This window comes from Myripristis murdjan, chromosome 9 (assembly GCF_902150065.1).
Source record: "Myripristis murdjan chromosome 9, fMyrMur1.1, whole genome shotgun sequence".
In the NCBI taxonomy this organism is placed as follows: Eukaryota; Metazoa; Chordata; class Actinopteri; order Holocentriformes; family Holocentridae; genus Myripristis; species Myripristis murdjan.
In genome coordinates, this window is record NC_043988.1 from 10,884,864 (window position 1) to 10,909,060 (window position 24,197).

The following is a 24,197-nucleotide window of genomic DNA, read 5'->3' on the forward strand; positions in this document are numbered from 1 at the left end:
GTCTTTATTTGGAGAGGCACAGTTGAACGCTTGCTGAGATTAGCTTTGGTCATAAAAGTCCCTGCATACATTTATAAATTAGAGTGTATATTAGACTGTAGCATGTCATATTTAATTACTACTGACCTTTCAGATTTGGGACTCAGATGAGAAATTTCTTACTGTATTTTTAAATTGATCAGTTTTTTTTTTCATTTTTGTTTAAATGTTAGTGATGAAGTGACAGATAGTGATTTGTAGCTGAAAATTATTTTCAATTAAGTTTTCAGTGTAATTTTCTACCAAGGTTTGATTCAGAGTGTACGATTTATGGCAAACAAGCATTAACTCATTAACTGTGTTTTTTTTTTTTTTTTTTTTTTTTTTTTAAGCTTAGAAATCAACAAGAAATTTACATGTTGCTAAAATACAATTTCGGGTATGTGTATATATGTGTAAATATCTTCAGCACTATGCCAGTGCTAAGCCTCTCTCTCACTCTCTCCCCCCTCTCTCTTTTGCCTTTATGCTGACCACAGGAATAAAGAAGCAAAACGCAGGTTTTAAGAGCGTTCCTTTCATGTCTTGATGTAAGCTTTGGCATTACTTCAGACATCAAGATCAGTTTCATAGAAACCCCGCTCCATCTGAAGTAAAAGCTCGGCAGTAAATCCGCCCATACCTCCCCCATAACACTTCCATAAATGATTCATTCAGCTCAATTTAGCTGATGCAAAACAGAATGTTAGTGAGTTGTGGATGGAGCCCAAGCTGCAAGTGGAGGACCAACCCCATTGCTTAGTAATTTCATCAATCCCTGAGAGAGAAAGGAAGGAGAAAGGAGAAAAAGAGAACGGCATACAGTAATAATAACTTTTGTGTCACCATCCAGAGGTCGTGTTTTTTAATCCCTCAGCCTAAAGAATTGTGTTATTCTAAAATATAGCCCCAGCGGTGCAGAAGCAGTTGAGATCCATCATGGTTTGAGATAAGAGCCGGCTGATCTCCTCCCTCTGCACAGCCTCGCCCAGAACTACACGGGGAGATAAGATGGAACTTTTGTTTGAAACCTGATGAGAACCCTCTTAATGAAAGTGCTGGGCCAAAAATAATCTTTTTTCTCCGTGTTAGTCAATCAAAAAATGGTGTAGTTGGGGGAAAAAGAGGAGAAAGAAAGTAATTTTGCATAATCAGTGAGCACCATCTGGAACAATTAACCAAATTCCACAGAACTCAGAGGATCAGTCATATTGGCTTATTAAAGATCCAGAATTATACAAGTAATAAATCCTTGGAAAAACGAAGCGTACCCCTGCCTGTCACGACTATTTTAACTTCAAATACAGTGGAATACTTGATAAGGCTGAAAAGAGGAGATTAATATATGCAAATTATGTCGAGCATTTAAAAGCCCCCCAACAACTGTCTCATTTTTTTTTTCTGTCTCTTATTACGGGGCTTTATGTTTTATTCATACACCAACTCACCTGTCATTTCATAAGCTATAATATTATGAGGGTATTATTAAACAGCATAAAGTGGCGCTTTAATTGGAAAGCTCCATTGCATTTTCCAATTATTTGCAGCAAATTAAAAGCAGATGCACATAGTTTAATAAGAATTCTAATATTGTTTCCTGAAAATCAAAAATCATTGTCATCCTGCCAAGATATTTTGCAAACCCAAGTTAATTTTGAGTCTCCTGTTTTTTTCCCTCTCTCCTCCTCTCTAAAGGATGAACTGTCTTGTGTCTGTTAATTGAAGTTCTTCTAATGGATAGGGAAATAATTGCTCTCCATATTACATTAGATCAGGGCCAATGTCAGGATTTATTTTTGATTAATGCGATAGATATGTAAATGTATTACTTTTTATTAGGTTTACCTTTTTATCAGGAGGATGTCTGCTGAATACTATATGTTGCTCCCTGGGTAATGAAGAAAGACTGCAATGCAACAGACTGCAACTGAATGTCACATAGTGTTCCTTAAATTTGTTATACACTTGAACTCGCTGGAAAATGAAGTATAACTATTGTGGCTGTGACTATGGCTTGAAATGGGCAATTTTCACCATCCTCAATTTATCTTTATGCAACAATGCCTTTTTGGCTATATGTTATGAGGCAAACTTCAATTTTAATTACCTTTAAAAAAATAACCTGCCCCTCTGTCAATATATGGATAACAGACCTAATTGGCAAAGGAGCTTGGCATGGATCAAACCGACAATGGAGGAGCAAAGGGTTGGCGCTGCAGTGAAAACTTGATAACTTTTCAAATGAGCTTGAACTGTCAAGTGAGATAGGGCTGCAAAATAAATGTGAATTAGTTTTTAATATTCTGGTAATAAATGTCAAAGCGCCTGCACATCACATCTGTACATGATGTGACTGCAGATGACAGATTTCCCAGACATGTTACCTCTCCTCCCCTCAACTCGCTCTTTTTTTGTGTGTTGGGGTTTTTGTTTTGTTGGGAAGTGACGGAGGGTTTAATCAAGAAAGCAGGCAATTCATCAATCCTAAAGAAGGCGCCTGTACAACCCTGACAGAGCGCACATGGTTTTAGACCAACTCGAACCTGGCCAGCTGTCAACCCCCACACACGCACTCACACGCACACACACGCTCGTGCACACACATGCACATATACACACACATACACACACACACACACACAGCACAACCACCACCACGCTAACAATTAACACAAATAGGCTGTCGGCTATGACCTCACACTTGGTTTGCAGGCTATCACATTGTTAATGAAGGGAAGTTGCGCTCTCTCACATTCACAATGTGAGGCTGGAAGGTTGACGAGTACACAGTCTCAGGGCGATAAAGCAAGCGCCTCCTCAGGAGAACTCCATTAAAGGTTAGATCCTCTTTGCCTTAAAATCTCACAAACTGATGAAGAGACACATAAAGGTGGAGGAAAGAGGCAGTACAGAGGACAGTTCCTGGTGATAAATGATGATTGCTGGCAGGGTACTGTATCTGCATGTTCTTCACTGTCACTCAAACCCCGTCCCAATGGAGGAAATCGCACACCAAATGCCACAAACCATTCGGCAGTGTGTTAATGTCTACTCCTTCAGGGGCAGACTTTGCACCATCTTAACTAACTTATTACATGTCTGTCATAGCAGTAGGATGATGTATTAATCAATTTCTAATCAATTATTTTTACGTTTAACCAAAATGTAAAATGGAGAAACATAAGAGGAAAAAAAAAGAAGTGTACTGACAGATTACGATTTAGCATGAGACCCTCAAATTAATTGTAAAACATGTCCTAATGCATGTACATTATTTAAACAAAGCCCTATTGTTCATCTATGGCTGTTAAATACCCAGCTGCCAGTATGTAAAGGCTGGGTGTAACATGGAAACTGGTGTGGCTGTAGTTTGGGTGTGCCTCTGCTGGTGAGGCAGGAGGAATCCTCACCACATGGTGTCTCTCTCCAGCTGGATAAAACCTGCCTGCCTCATTCACCTCCTCTGAATCACACACACTCTTCAGACTACCCCGTCTCAGCCGGCTCTGACTGTACGGGCCGGGCCGTCATCGCTGAGCTCTGCCTCCAAACGAATTAGCCTCTCCCTTGTTTCAGTTGCCCGGTATTGTGGTTGAATTTCTACTTGACAAAGAGAAGGAAACCCGTCCGGTGCGAGTACAGTACAGATGTACGTATGGCATGTGATGAATCATCTTTGACAGCTATTAAATGTTCTCTTGAGTGCAATGCTGAACTCCTCTGGGAAGCCACGTTCACTCAGATAAGCCCAGCTCTGTACAGTACCCATCAGTGAGGAAATCTAGACATACAGCGTTTGTAGATCAAGTACCAGAGGAGCTGCCTCTACACACAGGTGGAGTTTACACCGTGTATAAAGGCATGCAGAGTGAATGAAGAAAACATCATTCCTGGATAATAAGACAGTAAGTTGGCTTTAATCAAGATGTCTTCAGAGTAAGTAACTAAAGCAACAAAGGGAAAACAGTTAAAAAGGCTGTCATTGTTTATACAGACTCTGTCATGAATGGTGCTGACTGTGGGATGGGTGATATATTGATATCATAATATAAGACTAGATATCGTATTTTGGATATTGTAAAATTGTGATATGGCATAAGTGTTCAAGCATTTAATAAGTTTATAGGCTGCATTACAGTAAAGCAACTTTGTGATCTTATTAGACTGCTCTAGCTGTTCTGTTAATGCCTCTACCTGTTTGGTCATCATCTACACATTACTAATGACTGTTTAACAAAAATCATGTGTGCATGTATCCTAAATATCCTATTATATATTGATTTGTCTGTATCAGACAGTCCCATGCTGACTAGTAAAAGTGTAAGCCATTTTACCTGACATGGTGTAGATACCGCTGCTCTGGTGCTCATAGTCAGGCCGGCTGATGGTCATCCTGCTGGGTGTGGTACAAAAAAAAAAAACAAAAAAAAAACAAAGCTCTGTCAATTAACCAGTGAGACATGTTTAAAAAAAAGAGGCATTTCTCTAAAAAACAGAAAATAATGCACAGCTATGCAGGAAACATAAGGAAACTTTTTTGTTTTTGTTAAAGAGCCAAAGCATGCCAGACAACACAACATATAATGCAAAGGCACTGATTTAGCACCAAGAAACTATTTGACTCTTTACTCAAAAAAGCAATGTACAGGGCTGAACAGGTGAAATACACTAAGTTCAACTGTGCATTGGCTGTGCTGGAGCTTAAAAACACCTATATAAGGGGATTTGGAGCAGGATCTTGTTAATTCTGCAGGAACTGGGAGATTGTATTATTCAAGGGAAGTCTGTTTTTGCCGTTCCTTGGCCTTGTATTACAGAAAACAGCAAGGAATGCACTTTGCGGGCAGTTGAAGTTAACAAACCATATAAGATTGAAATCCTCATCAATCAAGCTATCATGAATTACACCCTGTGACTCACCCCCACGGATCGATAAATCCACAGCAAGCACGGGGAAAAAAAATTCAGAGCTTCAAGAGAGCTGCATAATGTGACATGCTTTGAAGGTAAAATGAGCTCCAGAGTGGCATTATAAAACAAATTATCTTATAATGATAATGCAGAGCAAAGTACTTGGCAATAGCATTAGAATGGGAATAGCTTTGATTAGAGGCTACACAGAAAAAAAAAACAGCTCATAGTTAAAGAATGGGACCAAGCTGGAGAGGATCAAGAGAAAAAAAAGACTACTGATTTGAGGAAAAAAAAAAAAAAAAAAAAACATCATAGATAGATTTTGAAAGTTTGAGCAAGTATGAAGTTGCAAGTAATAAAGTGTGTTATTGTGTGTGCGCATTTTTTATTTGGTGTGTTTATGGGTAGCACAATCAATCTTACCCCGCAGGTGGGTGTAAAATCTAAATTCTTAAAATTTAAGACTAATGGCAGATCTGCATATTCGGAGGGTGATGGTACCGTGCATGAGTTGTGGCTTTCACAGCCTTATCTCTTCGGATGAGATAAATAAATGCAATAATTTCCATCAAGAGCAATAAAACAAGACTTCTGACAGGCTGTGGTATTTATGAGCTGAAGCCTGCAACTCAGATTTATTTGCCATGAAAGGGTCGACTTTTCTCCTCCTCATTTACATCAGCATTTGGCCATGTTAAATCCAGGCCAATGGTGAATTTTTAAAAGGTTGGCATCAATCTTGTGGGAACGATTGCCACATTCAATGCAGACTTCTTTTACCTTGTAAAGGTTGATTTCACTGCTGAGAAAAGAAAGGTACATATCTTTCAAAAGACATTCTATAAACTGATAAAGTGGATGGAAACGATTTAGATGCTGTTCTCTATATCTGTGTGTGTACACTTCAGCTAATGCTGAAGACCAACAACAAAAAACATATTCTATCTATCTGTCTATGTATCTATGTATATATCTATGTATCAATCTCTAAAATGATTACTTTTAAATGAAGAAAACTGGGGGAAGTGTTCTGTAAGTAGTCTCTCATAATACAAATAAGAACAAAGGCAGTTCTTAAAAACTCACGAAAACAGGAAAGTGAGTACATAAAGTCTTGTAGACAACCTCTGTGGTTGCCATACTCATCTATTTGAAACAGGAAACTGTCTCAGTCCAAATACGGTGACTTCTAAATACAATTTTAGGTACATTGGAGAGGGTAACATATGGCAAATCAATTACAGAACTAATTCTTAAAATATAAACATGGCAAGTGTATTGCTAATCAACAGCAGTGTTTGGGCTCATATTATGTCGGCCACTGGAGTTTTGACAACAATTAATCCTCATTTCAGGCAAGGAGAGCCATATTGACACATATTCCTAATTTGAATATTCAATTATGGTGTACTTCCTCATCAAATTATGGTAAAACTGGGAACACGGCCTAAAAGATTTACACAATTACAACACAGATCAAGAGTCTTGTGGTCCCATGAAATCTGCGCAAGTTTAAATCATATTAGCAAAGCGATGCAAAGCAACGCACTGAGGGCTGCTCGATAACATGAATTACAGGTTGAAAGAGTTTTTTTGTGTGGTTCATTCATATGTTGATCCACGTGGAATAAGGAAACTAAGTTGTCTACCCGGAAAAAAAGACAGAACGGGAAGGGAAGGGAAGCTCTGTGAGACAGTGGGGACAGACAAGTGGTAGTCTGTGGAGAGGCAAGATGAGGATGAGAGTAATATCGCTGAAGAGCCAGAGCTGCGATCCACAGAGTTGGAAGCTCTTGTTTTGACACTCATCCAGCCTTTCCCGTGACAACATCTCCACACCTTCATCTATGTGCCGACAGTGCTGCTTTGTGGGAGCTGCTTTCTCACCCATCATTATCCTCCTTTAAGCTCGATGTCAGGTGTTGAAAAGAGGATCTCTCTGAATTCACTGGCAAATCACTGAACAGTGTGAGCCCATCAGATCTTAGCTGATCATTCTATCATTTGTGGCACTGCTCTGCATCCCTTTGCTCGATCTGAGGTGCTTCCGCAACTTTTCACAATACAACAAAATAATGAATAAGATTGCGCAAAAAAAAGAAAAAAAAAAAGATTGTTTTGCAGCATTTCAGATGGGAGATCTGTCACACGGCACGCTGACAGTCACAGTGTCTCTTTCCCTCAAGAGTCATGTGCAGTGGGAAGTCTTGGTTAACCAGCGAGCAATGAAAGCAGATACAATACTCCTGCAGAGCTCCAACAATGTGTGGAGTGTCAAAGACAGGAGACAGCGCAATGCAAAATGTATTGATATGCATGCCAATCCTGACACTGATGACTCTCTAGGCTTCACGTTCAAGAAAAAAGCCAGCTATGCAGTGGAAAAAGATACTTGGCCTTGACATTTTTATCGTTGGGCCGTTTGATTTAAAAAGTGTCCATGTGTACAATAGGCTATTATTCTAAGAGAAATGTCAAAAACCTTGATTCTGAGGGAAGGAAAAGAAATTGCAATATTAGGACAAGGCTAATTTATGCTACCAGTCACTGTAGAGGTCAGATATCAGCTTCAGCAATGACAGTTTTATCAGGAGAACAAATGGCAGTGTTGGCCAGGAGAAGGAAGGAGGGGCAGGGGGGTACTGTAGTGGACATATTAAAAGGCTGACCGGATGGTACAGGTTTTTCACATTATAAAGTCAGAGAGGGCCGATATGGTCTTTCTTGATAGAGAGCAAGCCAAAGTGGCTGACACCCAACTGAAGCCATGAATCAAATCAGATTCCCGTTGATGGCTGAAATGCTTTAGAAAAAGTTGATAAGGAGACACTAAACACGCATGAGTCAAAAACATTCAAACACCATTGCCTATAGCAACAGTTTTAGTGGCTCAATATTTGGGCTGAACTAACATTGCTGATTAATATTTTGTGTTTTTTCCCCCCTAAATTATTAGATTCAATATCCATTAATCACATTCAGAATCAGAATCAGAAAGCCTCAAGTGATTGCAATTCCAACATAAAAAATAAAACACTTAAAAAAAATATAAGACAAGATTCACTAAAACTGAGGGGCAATAAATATCTACAACATTTCCAAAATTCTGACACATGCCTTTCACAAGTAACCAGAACCCCAAGTGATTTCTTGAAATTATTTACTTAGTCTCACCAGCAGCCGAGAAACCCTCCAAAGTTTCATTTCATAATGATACGAAACAGCGAGGACACATAGGAAAATGTGAAGCTGCAAGCAGCAATTGTTACAAATTCTTACTTCATAAATTATTAAAATGATTAAGCAGTTATCAAAATTTATAATTTGATTTGTTATGATATAATTAAATTAATTTTCTGTCAATACAGTGCAACAGTCTGAGTGCATAATAAAAAAGAAAGAATGTAATTTTTTGGTATCCTTTTGTTACCTCAAGTTCACTTTTAAGGGTCACAACAATAGATCCTAATTACAAAATGTACATTTTTCTTAGTACCTGGAAGATTTTGGGTATATTTTCAAAAAACAACAATGAGAGCGTGTATGGGACATCAACATCTTGCAGATCGAGTACTTTAGTCTGGATGTACATCACACACTGAATAAACCTCTCATGATGCAACACCAAACCGTGACTGTACACTTCAGCTCCATACTGCTGAAAAACCTGCCTTGTGGTTTACGTTTGTACACAAGCGCTCACTGCCTGAGGCAACTTAACATTTGAGAGGGATCACCACAGCTTTCAAAATTATAAGGGTCATTAAAAATTTACACATTATTGACTGTATTTAAAACATCTTTTCCACTGACTGTAAAGAGCACTTAAATTTAAGAGGTGCTATTCTCCAAAGGCCATAAAGTTGTTATACATAGCCCCAAGGAGGCATGGAGGAGAGAATTTCCACATGCTGAATATGAATAAAGTACAGCCAAGTGATGCTACACAGACAATAACACTGGGGCTACTGTACTTACATAAGCAACCGGTGACTGTTGAGCAACTGCTTGTCAAACACGCTAATATGTGACATTAAGAAAATACAGAAGTATCTATGGCTTTATGTAAGGCTGTCTAAAGCATATGTAGCTACACAGAGAGGATGCCATTTCCCAGTGATAAATAGCCAAAGAATCTGCACTGTCTACGTTGGCAAGATCTTCTGCCCACAGTCCTGTCCTTATGTGTCAGTGCATTATGGATGGAAATACACCAAAAAGAAGCCTCTCATGCTAACTGTGGCATGAATTTTAATGTTAATACAAAAACAGGAGCCTGTGATCTCAGCAGGCATCAGGAGGGGGTGTGAGTTGCTTCGAGGTGCAATTTATTCCAACCCCAACGCCTCACCAACTTGAAAGTGGGCTTCAAAAGAATTGAGGATTACCGGTAACAGTTGCAAGGGGGCATAAGGCCTGAGCTCACGCCATCATTCTGAGACATCAAAGATTATTGACCATCTACTGGCAAAATATGGATGATTCACAAAACTCTACTCCTCAGCTTTACTCTGTGAAATCACACTTTGAGTTTGAGCTTACTTTCTGAATTCATGATTGACTCTTTTATTGTTTCTCTCCCACTGAGTTGCCAGTGGGAGAAGAACTGAAGTTCAATTCTCATTGCTCCTGTTCTGGCCTACGCTGTGGTTTTTACATGGTTTTAACTCAGCCAAGCACTGGATGGGATAGCAAAGCATAGCGCTTCAAGCTGGCGTACCCACCGGTGCCCGTGCCAAGCCTCTCTCCACAGTGCTGCCACGCACAAGGAAGAAGTCTCAGTTGTTTATTTACAATTTGCTGTGGAAATCCCCAGTTCTTCGTTGCAATAAATAATTGAGCTGTTTGATCTGGACACAGTACAAAGGGCTGCTCCTTCTGCCTGGGCCCCGAGGCGGAGGAAGACCGAGCAGCTAAAGAGAGGGGGGACACTCCAGCATGGCGGAAATCTCGGAGCTCTCCTCCCTTCCTCTCCAGCTGTCTCTCCCTCTCCAGGCTACATCTCTTCCTCTTTGTCTGCACAGTACAACACTCCCTGTCACCGCAGTCAGAGAGCGACCTGCCTCTGCCTTCTGGGACGCACCACAAATAGCAGGAGTTTAGCCCTCATTGAACTCGTGTTCTTGTTCAGGGGATCCTGTCTAGTTATCCTGTCTCTCCAGTTCACCCTCGCCTCCTCTTCGTCCAGTCGCAACCTTTACAGCACATTGCCCACGAGTGATCAATTGCCTGCATCCTCATTGTCATACAGTATCACATCCACAAAAGAGTACATTGGGTGTGGTATGACATTATGAGAAGGCATTACCTTGCTGTGTTGGGTAGTGCAGAAGCATTTGTTTCGGTGGAGCCTCTCTGAGATGACTGGGGCTGAAGGACATCTCCTTTTCGATACCATATCCCCATACTGTTCAGCTCACTGTGTAAAGATAAATTAACTTAAAAGTGCACTATGCAAAACTGTGTCAATTTAAGTACCATTCAGAATCGAATGACAAAAAACATGGAATAAACTTGTAATTCATCGGTGAGTCAGACCAAGAACCATGAGAACCATGTAGGCTCAATGGAAAAATAGAGTCCTACTGCTCCCATGAATGTTTATTGGTAGACCACCGTCAGCAATAAATGTTCATGCGACCATTATCTAGTGAGTGGACTCCATTTTTCCACCTATTTATCATTTGGATGTGAGTGCTCTTGTAAACCTTAACCATATAGGGTCAACCATCAAATTTCATGCTTATTCCATCTTTTGGTCAGTTGAGTCAACGGGGTCACTTAAATCAAGCCTCGGCAAGGGAGTCATGCTTAGTTACAGCCAACACCATATTAGTAATTTTTCTACTTAAACAGCATGAAAACTCTCAGTGGTGGAAATTTTACTAAAAATTACTTTTCTTGTAGAAGTATTGTTACTTTGCTAACATTTGCAAAAGTACCGAATTTAAAATGTGCTCAGTGAAAAGGTTCCCAAGTTACGTTTTGGAAACAATAACTTTGCTAGAGCTAATCTTTTCCATGCAATTCTAAAAGGACAATAGTATAAACGCAAAATTTAAGATAAAGGATTTTTTTTTAAATTAGAAATTTGGAAATTACAAAAACATGCACCAACAACCAGCCAGGTCACTCTTTTCATCTCTGCTGAGGGACTATTCACTGTGAAAGCCTCCACAGTTTGTCAGTTTATTGATATTCTTGATCCTGATGCTAACATAGAACTAACAAAAATTGAAATGTATAATGGAGGGGATTTAAAATGTAGCTAAGTGCAATATTGCATCAAAAATGTATTTATGTAAAAGTAAAATTGCTGCTTAAAAAATTAAGCATAAAAAAAGCTACTCAATTACAGTAACATGAGTAAATGTAATTAGTTACTTCCACCCCTGCAAATTATAGTATTATGGTTAATCAGAAAATAGTAGAAATAGTACAAAAAACCCCAAAGCAACATTGACTGAAAAATATAAAACCATCAGTTAATATATTTCCAGCATCAAACAGCTCACCCTATACAAGTGTAGTTTACAAGATGGTACTTAGACTTCCCGGTGATCTGAATGTCATATACAGCAGTCTTGGCCTCTGCATGAGGGCTGAGCTTCACACAGAGCCTCCTCTTCCTCGTGGCAGTCTCCTCTGATGAGGCAGGCGCACAAGGTTGGCAGGCAGGAAGCAGAGTTGGTGTCAAGGAGAAATTCAGGTATGATATATGTTCTCTGGGCTTCAAGCTACAACAATCTATGCATTTTCTGATCCTCCAAGAGAAATATACATTCACAAATCCCCCTCACACTTTGTTCCCTTTGCTATTTAGTCATTATGAGTCTCAGGATAAGGGATGAACTAATATCAGTTTCTGGGTGACTTGCTATGCTCAAAGGAAAATGACTGGACAGTGGAAAGCCACAAAATCCACATGCATTATTATCATTTTCATCATTTTAGTAGGTGAAACGACAGAAGCAAGTGAACCCTCCATCAGCTTTAGTGCACAACAGGGATTTAAACTGGATATTCTAGATAGAATCTCATACATAATGTCACATGTATACATTAAACATGGATTCACATAAAGTAATAAAACATTAAATTACACCATAGCCAAACAAAACATAATCTCTTTTCTTCATTCTGGCAAAAAAGCATTGCCATGCTTTCCTATATTGCATCTGTGCCTCGCTCATTTATTTCCCCAGCAGCACTAGAAAGTGCAGTGTAAATGCAATGATAATAAAAATAATAAACAAGCTGTCCTCACTCCCCACACCAAAATATTATTACATTTCCAAGGCATGGATAGTGAGGGGGAAATACATAGCACTCAAAAAGCACTAAAGCATTGGGGAATGCATTTCATTAATATTAGATAACCCCCATCCACTCGTCCTCTCCCCAAATAAATACATAAATAAATAAGCCCCTCATAAAGAAAAGCACAGCTCCAGCTGAGATAAACAATGACTCATGATTCTCTTCTCTTGTACCTCCAGGGCAAAATGTTTATTTTATTCCCACAGTCTACCATAAATTAAGCTAACCTGCACCCATAAAACATTCACTATCTCAAGCAAAGCTGCCCCAGAGGACCTCCGCAGAAGCTGGTTTGAGAGTGAAAACAAGAGCAGGGTAGTGAGCTTGTGGTTGCTATTGACTGTTTACTTACTTGTGTCCACTGTTTCTTGTACAGGTGTGAAGCCCTCTGGCAATGTGTCCTTCATGTCAATCAGCTTCATGTCCACAACAACGTTGCCTTGCTGGTTCTAGCAGAGCACAGACAGAAAATTTAAAGTCGAGTCGCCCACTGTATGCAAATTCAACTTTTAAAGGACAGGGAGCAAGAAAAAGAAAAGGTTACTCATTTTTTGGGGGGCTCGGGAAAGAAAATGTAGAGATAATGGATTCAATGATTTACTAAAAGCTTGGGAAGTCTCTAAAGAGAAGGGTTGACAAAATAGCAGAAGTAATTGCTCCTTAATAGCTTTTTTTTCTTTTCTTTTTTTTCAGTGAGAATGCATCTGTGAACTTGTAATCATTCTCAACCTTTGGAGAGAAGCTGCGGGATGATGGGAGACAGGCCAGGCGGCCTGATCAACAGAATGGGACTGGTTAAAAACAATCAGGGACTGTGTAGTTGACATTTTCAAGCATGACTCTTCCCTGCCTCCCATTACATTTTCATTTTTTGCCATAATAAATTGCAATAATACACAGCGGCAGTAGAGAGTGAGGTGAGCGAGCCGTGACTTGATGCGTCCGAAAGGCTGGATTCCTCTGCTACAGTTGCCCGACAGTCATTACCATTAGAGACATTTTTTATTCATAGTTTTTATACTGACTTAAGAAGGAATATAGATGAATGTTATTACTATGCATGGAACCTTTTTTAGTTTTTTTCCCTCTTTTGCTGGAGAGATTTTTCCCATCAGGACCTGACAAAAGGGCTATCTACCTCCAACCTAGAGTATGATAAATCACAAACTATTTACTTCCCCCCACATAATTCAGGGGCTAATTTTACAGAATCTGTTTTTGTCATAGACAATTACAGTGGGAGCTCCATTGACTGGCAGACAAAATAGCCTTTGTTGATGGCTCTGTCATGTTTTATTTGTGTCAAAGTCCTTAAAACAATGTGGGCACACTTTTAAGATAATATACAGGGACTAGGGGAAGGCTATTTGTGAGCTATATACTAAACTGAAGACCAGACTGAGCTAAGGCATGAGGCAGCCGGTGCCAAGCTGCCTGGCTCTTAGAGGACATCGGACTTGATTGATCTCTAGAAAATGAACTGATGCAAAATAATGGCAAAACTATGAACAATTGAAAATAATGCAAACACATAATCAAGCATCTTTTGCAATTCAATTTACAGTATCTACCTGCAACTAAGGGGAATAAATGAATAGACTGACAGGGCTTGATGAATTGTAGGTCGCATGAGCTAAGGTTAGAGAGGCTGATGACCCAAGAGATGGAGGAGGATGTATTTGGCTGCAGAACCGCTGAAAACAATGCAAAAATAGGGATGAAGCAGCAATGACAATGTGGCAAAAAAGCTATGAGAAGACAAACTTTTGAGACAGGCAAAAAGGGGGGAAAGGGGTAATTGCTATACAGAGACTATGCAACCCAGAGTCTATAAGAGCCATTGGTCAATGATAAATAAAAATGGCTGGACATTTAAAGACCATTCATTCTCGGAGGAACTTGACAGCTAAATAAAATTACCGGATAGCTATTTACAACTATACTGAAAGGGCCTTTCGATGTGTCATTTCTTATAAAACATATTTTCATATTCAAAATTTCAACATTTTGGATGTGTGCATCTACTTTGAAGAATCACTGGTTGGTATCCAAATTCTCTACAGGGACGTTGTTAATTGAATAAATTGGAATAGTTGAGATACAGCTCATTGTTATTTCATGAATAAACATAAATATTATTCTCTGGAGGACCCGCAACATGAAAAATCTCTCTCAGTGAGGTATTATTCATCTATGTATGCACATACATAATACGTTAAAGTTAAAAATTGCATTAGCGATGCTGGCCTTTTAAATGAGACCTTCAGTGATCAAAGTGCTGCAGGGATATATTCAAGTGACAGAGAACTAAGCGAACCACTGGGAAAAAGGTGCTGCAGATGAGGTGTTACTGGAGAATGCATAGGGAGAGGGAGAAGTTTACATTCACACTTACATTTTTTCTGGTGAAACAGAGGTAGCGAGTGACCTTGGATTTGAATAAGCCGTCCTTCCACAGGTCGGCGTCAGAGCCATCTGTTGTTTGTGCAACCTACGTGAAAAAAGAGAGAAAAAAAACAAGGAGAGAAAAAACATGCAGGAGGTGGGATAAAGTTAATGTATGTATGCCATGAGCGTGTTGCTTTTGCCTCTTCCATTGCATACTAGCCTTAATTAACGCTTGCCTGCACTAGCGCTCCATCTCATTAGTGCTCTGTGTGGGTAAAGGAGTCTTAGCCTCCAAAAAGGTGGCTAAAAATATCATCCCTTGGGAACAGGCTGATTAAAGACGCCCTGACAAAGACCTGCTCTAATAAGGAAAACCAAACTTCATTGTGCTTCTCTGGGAATGCAGAGATTCTATTTGGTATAAATATGGAATATATCTTTCTAAAAACCTACTGAACAGCATCCCTTGAGCAAGACACTGGTAAACTGAGAACATTGTGGAATAGTTTTACTTCACTAAGCCCTGTGTGGATTCAATCTATTATTTAATGAGAGAATTCTTCTAAGAAAAAAAAAATACAGAAGATTAAAACCAATTTGATGTGTGTGCCTAAATAAATCTAAATCCAAAGAAGTGAGCAGCCTGTCCTCAAGAAATAGGCTCATTCATGGTTGCAAACGATCAGTTGAGTTGGTAAAAACACAATAGATTGCATGTTATCGATGGCATGTGGCCACCACAAGACAAGCTCAAGGTCTTATAGAACATTGCTATGTAAATGTAGCTGCGCGGGGAGGAATGATAAAGCAAAACATAACTTGCAGACTGTATCAGAGAGTCTCCTCTATCGTTCGAGCAAACATGCTTGGCTGAAACGTCATGTTCCATTGGCTATCATGTGAGAATCACCTACATAACTGCCAGACTTATTTTCTGAAAGGATCCTTTACAAAGAAGAGTCAATCTAATGAGGTTCATTCAAATGAAGAAGTCATAGATCTCTGCACCCACCCACACACATTACCCCCTTGACAATAATGATGAATGACCCCGGTGACTGGGTGGGGGAAACGTGGCATGGAGAGATTCATGCAAAACCACCACTGACTAGATAGGATGAGAGCGGGGACTAGAGAGAGGAATAGGAATAGATAGTGGGATGAGAGAGAGGGAAAGAGCAGAAGATGAGCAGGGAGAGGGATTGCGGGGCGTCTCCAACGGCAGTGCCGTGAAAGGTCCCAGAAGGAGCCTATACATCACCAGCCTCCCTCTTCCTTACAAGACAACCCGTCTTGGCCACTTTTTCCAGGTCAGTAGCCAGCATCCTGTCAGCGTAAACAAAGGGCTAGCTTTGTGAAACCCAAAGTCAAGTTGAGGAGTAACGAGGGCACAGTCCTCCTAGGAGGCACCTCAGGCATCATCCTGCCACAGCCCCCGGCAGCAAGGATGCGACGCAGCTTGAATGTGAAACGCCAACTGCTGAGCCACAGCGGAAAAGGCATGAGCAAAGTTGCGGTGGCTCTTCTTGAGTACTTTCAAGTCTGCCATTGTCTGGCTCCATCTTCACACAGGGCTCGGTAAAGACAAAGCATGACTGACAAAAACAGCTATCATAATTTCTAAAATCATGTGTTTAGAGTGATCTTAAAGCACGCTCTTTTGAGGGTGCTGGATATTCTTGTGAGGGCTCTTGGGAGACACTCACCATGAGTGGGTTTAGCATGAGGCACTGTGTGGCACAGCTGTAACTAAAATGGATATAAAGGCTATAATCAAGAATCTGGGAGTGAGACCAGCCGAAGAAAAAACGCAAGAGTCATGGGGAAACCAACTGGTCCGTGCAAAATGAGAAAAGAAAAGCGCGACTATGTATCTTATCTCACAACATAAAAAAGGAAAACTGACTTCTGGCTATATTAAACAACAACTGCATAATTCTGAAAAGCTTCCCTGACTGTGGCGCCACCTGTTCCTATTATTTTACTTTAAACTGTTATTACTTTGCAGACAGTCCAACTGATCTCACTTTCCAGCGCACTATTGATATATTGAGGGTGTGAGTAAGTTGCTAAATGGTGTACAATATGAACAAGGAGCCATCTATGGTTTGTAAACCAATTCACCAGACATCCTAACTAATTACAGAGGACTCAGATCTCAAGCTAGTACTATGCTACTTCAAATAAACTTATGTTACAGTAATGAATTCATGAGGGTAATATGTCAAATGCTCAGGTGAATTTGAATTGCACACATATCCCCCTCTGCAACCCTTGCCGAGAGTGTGAGTGTGCTTAAGGTGTTTGATGTGAGGTGGCTGCTGGTGCTTCAGCAAAGCTCCTCATCCCAGTGGAGCAGTGTTTGATCTGGGCCTGTGCTCTCTTGTGTTGGAACAACCTGCTCAAGTTCAGAGATGTGAGCACACTGTATCAGAGAGCAAAAGAGTTAATCAGCCCCTTGATCTGCTCTATGAAAAGTACAGAATGGTAAGCAGCCACTATAGAGGATGAATTCAAAAAGAAGTCTAGTATGAAAGGAAGAAAAAAATCAATACAGCATAATATCCTGAGACTTTGCCTCTCAGTGCTGTAGTGGTACACTGATGCCAAATGTTGATATTTTTGTTTTGTATTTCAAGTCTATAGATGAAAGACCCCATGGTGATGTTCAAAAGATGTTCTTGAAGATGGGGGAAATACACTTTAAATAGTGCTTAAGAGTCTGAAAGGCCTTCAATTTTATCTTGTAGGCTGACATGTACTTGACTTTTTATTCATGGGCCTAATTGTGACATTTTATTACCTTTAGGGATATTGAGTTTTTTTACAAAAGTCAAATAAAACACAAGCAGAATACAGCATATCAGAGCTGAATATCCCCAAACATCATACTATAAAATGCATCATAAAAGTAAAAGAAAACTGTGTGCTGCAACTCGGTTTCCAATATTTACACTATGGAGATGACACGGGCATATGAAAATGTTGAGTTTGTCTTATATTTCAGACGGGCTGTCCCAAACAAATATTGCTTTCAATGTACTTGTGCAGTTACAAAGCAACTAAACAATGATCCTTACAGACTGCCTGTATCCAAATAAATAGGAAGGGGAAAAAACAATAAATAAAAACAGACAAGGAGTTATATAAGGAATTATAATCACAAAGTAACCTGTTTGCCTGAAGTAGCCCTGTGAAAATGTCCACACACTTAAACCCATTCTTTCACCTGTAACATGGTGCCATCTTGCAGACTCTATTCTACTACTACTGTGTTCATTCTGACAATCATACTTGTTTGCACTTAGCAATGCATTTCCATCCTCCGGATTATGTATTGCTATATTATGATAAGCATTGCTTTCTTAAAAACATCTACAAAAACTAGTTATGAAATCTGCAATGAACGATCTGAATTGACAGATGTTAATTCTGATTTGTTTTAAAATAAGTGTTTCATTCTTTCGACTTGACTGCAGAAACTGTTTCAAAATGTTTATTAATATTTATGTGTTGTGATGCCAAACTTCAAAAAAAAATGGTAGAAATACAGATCTTTTGACTAACTCCAAGTTTTCCAACCCAACTTGATGGTTGACATGTACACTATTTAAAAGTTAGCCGACATCCAGTACAGAGGAAAACCAATGCTGATAACAGTGTGTAACAAGGTTGAAGCCTTGCAGAACATGCACTGTATTTGCACATCAACTGAAATGTATTGCAGCACTGGAGCAAGTGGAGCAGGAAGTCTGATGGGGTTTCTCTTTTTTTGTCACTACCGCGTGGTGTGTATGCAAGTTTCCCTGCCAGTGGCTCCATTTCAATGCCAACCCACCATCATCTGCCAGAGATTACAACAAACAGGCTACGCAGGGTGGAGCAGGAAGAGAAAAAAATGGGGGGAGAGGGATGCGTTGGGGGCATAGGGTGTAAGCAACAAGAAGAGTGGATAGGTAGTGAGAGAGGAAGAGAGATCTGCCCTTGAGCTTGTTTGGTGCTTTGTTAAACTCACAAGCGCAGTCTTTTCTATTTCTAACTCTCTCTTTCACAGTCAAAAAAGTTTGCAGAAACCAGTTTATACACTGTCCTACTTTACTTTCTCATACAACAGGATTATTGTTGAAGTTGCTGGGATACCAACTCGTCTTTGCTTGAGTATAAGGCAAACATGGGGACAAAGTTGCATGACTGTTGTGGGCATCCGCCAAAGATCATTAAACCTTAGCCTCTGGTGTGTCTGTAATACTACAGTGGCAACAAATAATAATGTCAGGAAGTGGGATCCCCCTAATCATCAAAGTAAACTATATGAATAAGTCATCTAACAGCTCCAACAAAAAAGTCACCAACATTTTGGAAGGCTGCCAACTTCATGGGTGTGTGTTACAATGTACAATCGCTTTTATGGTCCTACAGCAATGTTATTTACAGCCATGTTGTTAATTACAGGGCAACAAAAAGCAAAGACAACAACTTGGCAGAAAATAAAGATTCAGACCCTGTCAATTCATTGAATCGGTGCTTGGCTATTTGGATTCTGGTCATCTAATATTGCTGGGCCAAAAAAAGCATGTTCTGAAGTTTGCCGGGATAGTTACTCAGACATAAGCAGACCAACACTGGAGTCAGATATTTTTTACAAACAGAGAAGCTCAGAGGAAAAAGATTAATCCATCTCTATGAAACCAACATTACTGTATGTGTTTCAAAATGTCCCCTTTACAGTTCAAAACAATTACTTACAACATAGTAGCCATCAGGGCCCTTGTTCAGTGATGTGATCACCCCGACTGCAGTGATGGGCTCTGTGGAGAGCTGCTCCTCTGCTTTATTATGATCCGACACTTCAGACATATCCAGGCTCTGGAAGCACAGCGCTAGTCCCCGAGCAACCCTGTGGGAATTCATTAAAGATGGTTTACTACTGGGGCAAGGCGAAATAGACAAAATCAAATATCATGATTTTTTTCACCCAACACCTCGATATCGATATTGTGACAATATTGCAGGCATGACTGCTGGTGTTTTTGCAATATTTATACAATGACATTTTTGATAAAACAACCATTTGTAATTTGGATATTATGACCAAGCAACTGTAGAGAAAAATAATAGAACAGCTACAACAGTCTAATAGATTCAGAAAACTGCATCCCTTTACTGCAATGCAGCCTTAACATCCAGGAAAAGACATCACTTATGCCGATTCAAAATATTACAATATCTAGTTTCAAATCACAATATTGATATATTACTGATATATTGCCCAGCCCTATTTACTACATTGGCAAAGTATGGTGAAATGCTGAGATTAGATATAAGAAAATTATTTGAAAGGAAATGAAGCAATCCATGTAATTAATCAGTCTCACTTGTTTGTGATTTCTTTCACTGTGAAAACCAAAATTGATTCTCTTGGTTTCTAGAAGCCTTGCTTCTGCATTTGAGTGACCTTCTTTTAAAACAACAGAACAGCAACACAGCAAAAAACCATCTTGTATTGATATCAAACACCACTCAAATTCGACTTTAGATACAGAGAAAGGCAGTGTACAAAGTGTGGTAAAACAGACCTCTAAATGTTTGAAATAGATTATTTTACATGTATTCTTCAATGTGAATTCATACCCAAAATGCAAAAACAAAAACAAAATGTGGCTTAATACAGGCAGAGTGGAAGTTTTGTCTTGGCGGGGGTGACTACAACACCACAGTACTGACTTATCCTGTCTCATTAGCATCTGGAAGAAAAAGTGGCCTTTTAATCCAGGATCGAATGACAAGTGAGACCAATGACAAAAAAGCATTTGGAGACCACCAAATGACTTCACCAAATCACAAATTAGACAGAGGAATCACATATTTTCAAGGAAGTCCCAATCAATTGCTATCCATTCCTGTCTTAGGGAATTTTAGCCTAATGGGTATGCAAGCCTTTTACAGGGTAAGTGGCTTTGCAAAGGTTCCTTTGCAAGTTTATTAGATTAGGTTTAAAGCATTCTTGTACTAACTGACAAAGTTGCTGCATTCAATCTTGATGTTTACGAAATCTATTGCAATTAAGCTGATCAAATTAGGGGATTTACTCAAGAAACAGCTGTCTCTTTAACAAATGTTAGATAGCTGTACTTATTCAAATGAAACAGGATAGCAAATCAGCTAATAGAATGAAGGATCTCTTTCTAACATTAATTTGTTCACCATCAGTTCTGTTTTCCACTACAACGTCATGGGTGAGACTCATCCAGTCAAAGCAAAAGAAAACCCATCCATACTTCCTTTGCTCTCCCTAAGGAAAAAAAAGTACTGCAATATCCCTAGAAACTCCGTTATAAAATGTGTCTGTGATATTCAATAATGAGTTAACAGTGAGCACAGTATACCTAAGGGTACTAAATTTTCTACATTATGTGGCATCAGGAAATATTGGTCTACTATAGGATATATGGAACATTACAGTGATAATTTATATTCCTATGGGGATTTTCTTGTGATAATGCATGTCAATAACTCACTAAATTATACATTAGGTCTATATAAGGGACTTAGCCTACGCGTTAATGACTTTATAATGACTTCATGTAATGTTTAAGCCCACGATAATTGCAGAGTATCTTTCTTAAATTTATTATAGGAATGTTTAATCTCCGTGAAGACTTTAAGACAGTAAAATACAACTTGCCAATGTTTCCAAACTGCAAGGTAGGCTAACCAACACATTGTTAGCTTAGACACAGTTTGAAAAATAACGCACGCAGCTGCTTTATTTATCAGTGTTGACAGTTTTCCAGAGGTCGACAGGAGGAGCCATGACAGTGAGTAACCTGACAGGTGGGACAGCGATGTGTCATATTAAAGCAAAAATAAAATAAAATAAAAAGGTCAACGCTAACCTGCGACGCCTAAAATCCGTCGCCATGTTATTTTTAATTTCATTTTTATTAATTTTACCTGATTAAAACGCCGTCTTCGCTCTCTGAGGTGCTGTTACTTGTTCAGCGTCTGACCTGGGTGGCCAATCTGCAGGAAAGAAAACGCTTCCGGGTGTTGTGTTTTCTATGTATAATTATTAACTAGAGTCAATTTGTAGGCTTATCTCAAAGAGAGAGAGTGAGAGAGAGAGCAAAACGAGGCCACGCTTTACTTTAGAAGACTTTCACGTGCAGAAAAGTGTAGTTTGTTTGTTTGTGTGTTTGGTTTCAGACTCCTGCATTGCCGCCAGGTATTCATAGGAAATCACAGGATGCACAGGATGAATGTGTGCAGGACTCTGAAGTAATTACTGCTGAATGAAAGGCAAAATCACAAAATCATATGCCAAATATTGAAAAACATCATGGCAAGCGCTGCATTGGAAACCTTTCATTCAAAAGATGAGCAACACAGCTTATGAGAGGCCTACCAGAGGCATTATATGAATGGTGGATGTATAGTTTCAGATGCGTGTGGTGTTCATTTCCAGCATCTGAACAGAGAATGGAGGCCAAGTCTATTTTCCATACTCACTGCTTGTGGGTGTATTTCTTTGCAATGACTTTTGAGATCCAATTTGGCCATGGTAACTAAATTAAGGTTGTGTCGTGCGATAGTAAATGACTGTCATTATGTTTATATATCTATGGGTCACCCCCTTCTGACAAGTAGTTGTCTCTCTAATCATCACATGTGATTACTATAATCAGATAAAAGTAAGATAAGCAGCAATGTATTAGCCTAGCTGTAACATTAGGTTGTACATCTCCCAGAATACCAAAAAGCCCCTTCCTCACTGTCCCAACATATCAACAGGCGACAGATGCTTTCATATTGGCAGGCTTATTATTTCTACCCTGAGCATACCCATCAAATAAATTATTTCACTTTGCAACTATTATCCTAATTTATTCAAATCATAGACTTATAGCGCTGTTTTGTGACAGTGCCCCATATGCCGGGAGAGTGTCTTCATTGGAGCCACACATAGTGAAATGCATTTACGAGGCTGCCATGTCGTCACCTGATGTGATCACTTTCCCGAGTTTCCTTTCTTCTTTTTTTCCCACTTACAGTGTTTTCATTATTAGAATGGAGACACTGTGATTTCAGAAGAGCGGAAAACATTTGACCAAAAACTTAAGCCATACACCGTCACGATGTGAATTAAAAAGGTAAAATCTACACTACCCCACAAACTGTTTAGTATTTAGTTGTTCAGTTATTTGTCAGAGAGCCTGTTATTTGGTGTGCATGTGTAGCAGAATGCTAGTCCAACAGTACAGTACTTAATCCAACTGTCTAATTTTGATTCAGGAAATGTCAGTGTGGAATTGAATAGATCACTGCCGGGGTCTCTCTCCTTTCTGATTTCAGATGCCAAATTTCTGTGGAAATTGGTTTCATTTTAAAATGGCAGCAACATGAAACAACTCTACCAATTTTGACACAGGCAAGCTACCTGTGATGACTATGAAAGTACTTGCTTGCCAGCTTTTTACCTTCTTGCTGTTATGCTGCTGACAAATCACTGTGCTTTTAATCAAAGAGGAATCATAAATATTTTTTTCATGTATATAGAACATTTATTAACCTTTTTAGACAGAATATATTGTGCTGTTTCACATCAGCAGAAAAATGGGTGGCAAGCAACCATCCAGCGGCAGAGTGGTGAAAGTTGTAGTTTCCATCATTTAAACAGGTGGTCTCACTGAGATCGAGGTCTCATTTTTAGGAGAGACGTGTGCACAGCAACAACATATGTAAAATAAGAAAGACAAATGTGACAATGTAATCACCCATTGCATACATCAAGTTAAAGGAAACAGTTAAAATAACAGTGTCAAAATAGCCAACAGAACAAAATTTTCCAACAGAAGGAGGAGGAGTTTTTAAGTGCCTTGGAAATCATTCCACCAGTAAGGGCACCAGTAAGAGACAAAGATCCCAAGTTGAGAAAGACAAATCTAAACTTTAATTGTGTTGTGGTGGGTTGGTTATGCGATTTCTGAAATGCCATGTAAACAAGAAACCAAGGTTCCATAATCAGGTTATTGGATTAAGAGAAACCAGGTTAACACAGCTAGATTTCTGCCAGAGAAAACTAGTTACTGGGAGGTATAAAGCCTTTCTGTTTTCTGAATGTTTTTCCTGAATGTTTTTATGCACATGTGCAGGAAATGACAATGGACTAGGAAACTGACACAGTAAAGACAGTAAACTCAATGCTTGGGAAAATAGATAATTTTATGTCCACCTTACCACTCATGAAAATATAAGCAAATGAAAAACACATCTGCTGAGCAGCCCGCTTCATTTATAGTCCAACTGTCTGGCCCTCTGGAGCAGACAACGGAAGCTCCCCACAACAAGAGGCCGGCTGTCCAGTGCGCTTCGGCAGCTGCAAGTACGCTACAGAACCGCCAACGTCAGCAGTAACAGCAGGAACCATGGGGCTGGTGGGACCCAGTTATTGACCTAGTCCAATTGTATTGAGGTTTTACAGTAATCTGAGAAGGTAACACATGTAAACACATAGCTCTGCTCTAGGGTATCAGTCTCCATGGCTAGCATGTTGTAAT

General features: G+C 39.5%; 1 protein-coding gene across 2 annotated transcripts in view; it reads right to left on the minus strand.

The window, feature by feature from the left end:
- The window catches only part of mvb12bb (multivesicular body subunit 12Bb), a 34,193-nt gene extending 12,501 nt beyond the window's left edge, over positions 1-21,692 (minus strand). Inside the window, exons 1-7 of one of the 2 annotated variants that reach the window (XM_030060624.1) lie at positions 21,595-21,692; positions 19,387-19,537; positions 14,648-14,743; positions 12,605-12,701; positions 11,448-11,577; positions 10,241-10,351; positions 4,353-4,411 (exon numbers count right to left, since the gene is read on the minus strand). In XM_030060624.1, the coding sequence (XP_029916484.1) occupies positions 4,353-4,411; positions 10,241-10,351; positions 11,448-11,577; positions 12,605-12,701; positions 14,648-14,743; positions 19,387-19,497 (604 nt within the window). In that variant the 5' untranslated portion in view covers positions 19,498-19,537; positions 21,595-21,692. Of the gene's footprint in view, positions 1-4,352; positions 4,415-10,240; positions 10,352-11,447; positions 11,578-12,604; positions 12,702-14,647; positions 14,744-19,386; positions 19,538-21,594 lie in introns of both variants that reach the window. The other variant, XM_030060623.1, reaches the window with a different exon arrangement.
- Between the last annotated feature and the right edge of the window lie 2,505 nt (positions 21,693-24,197).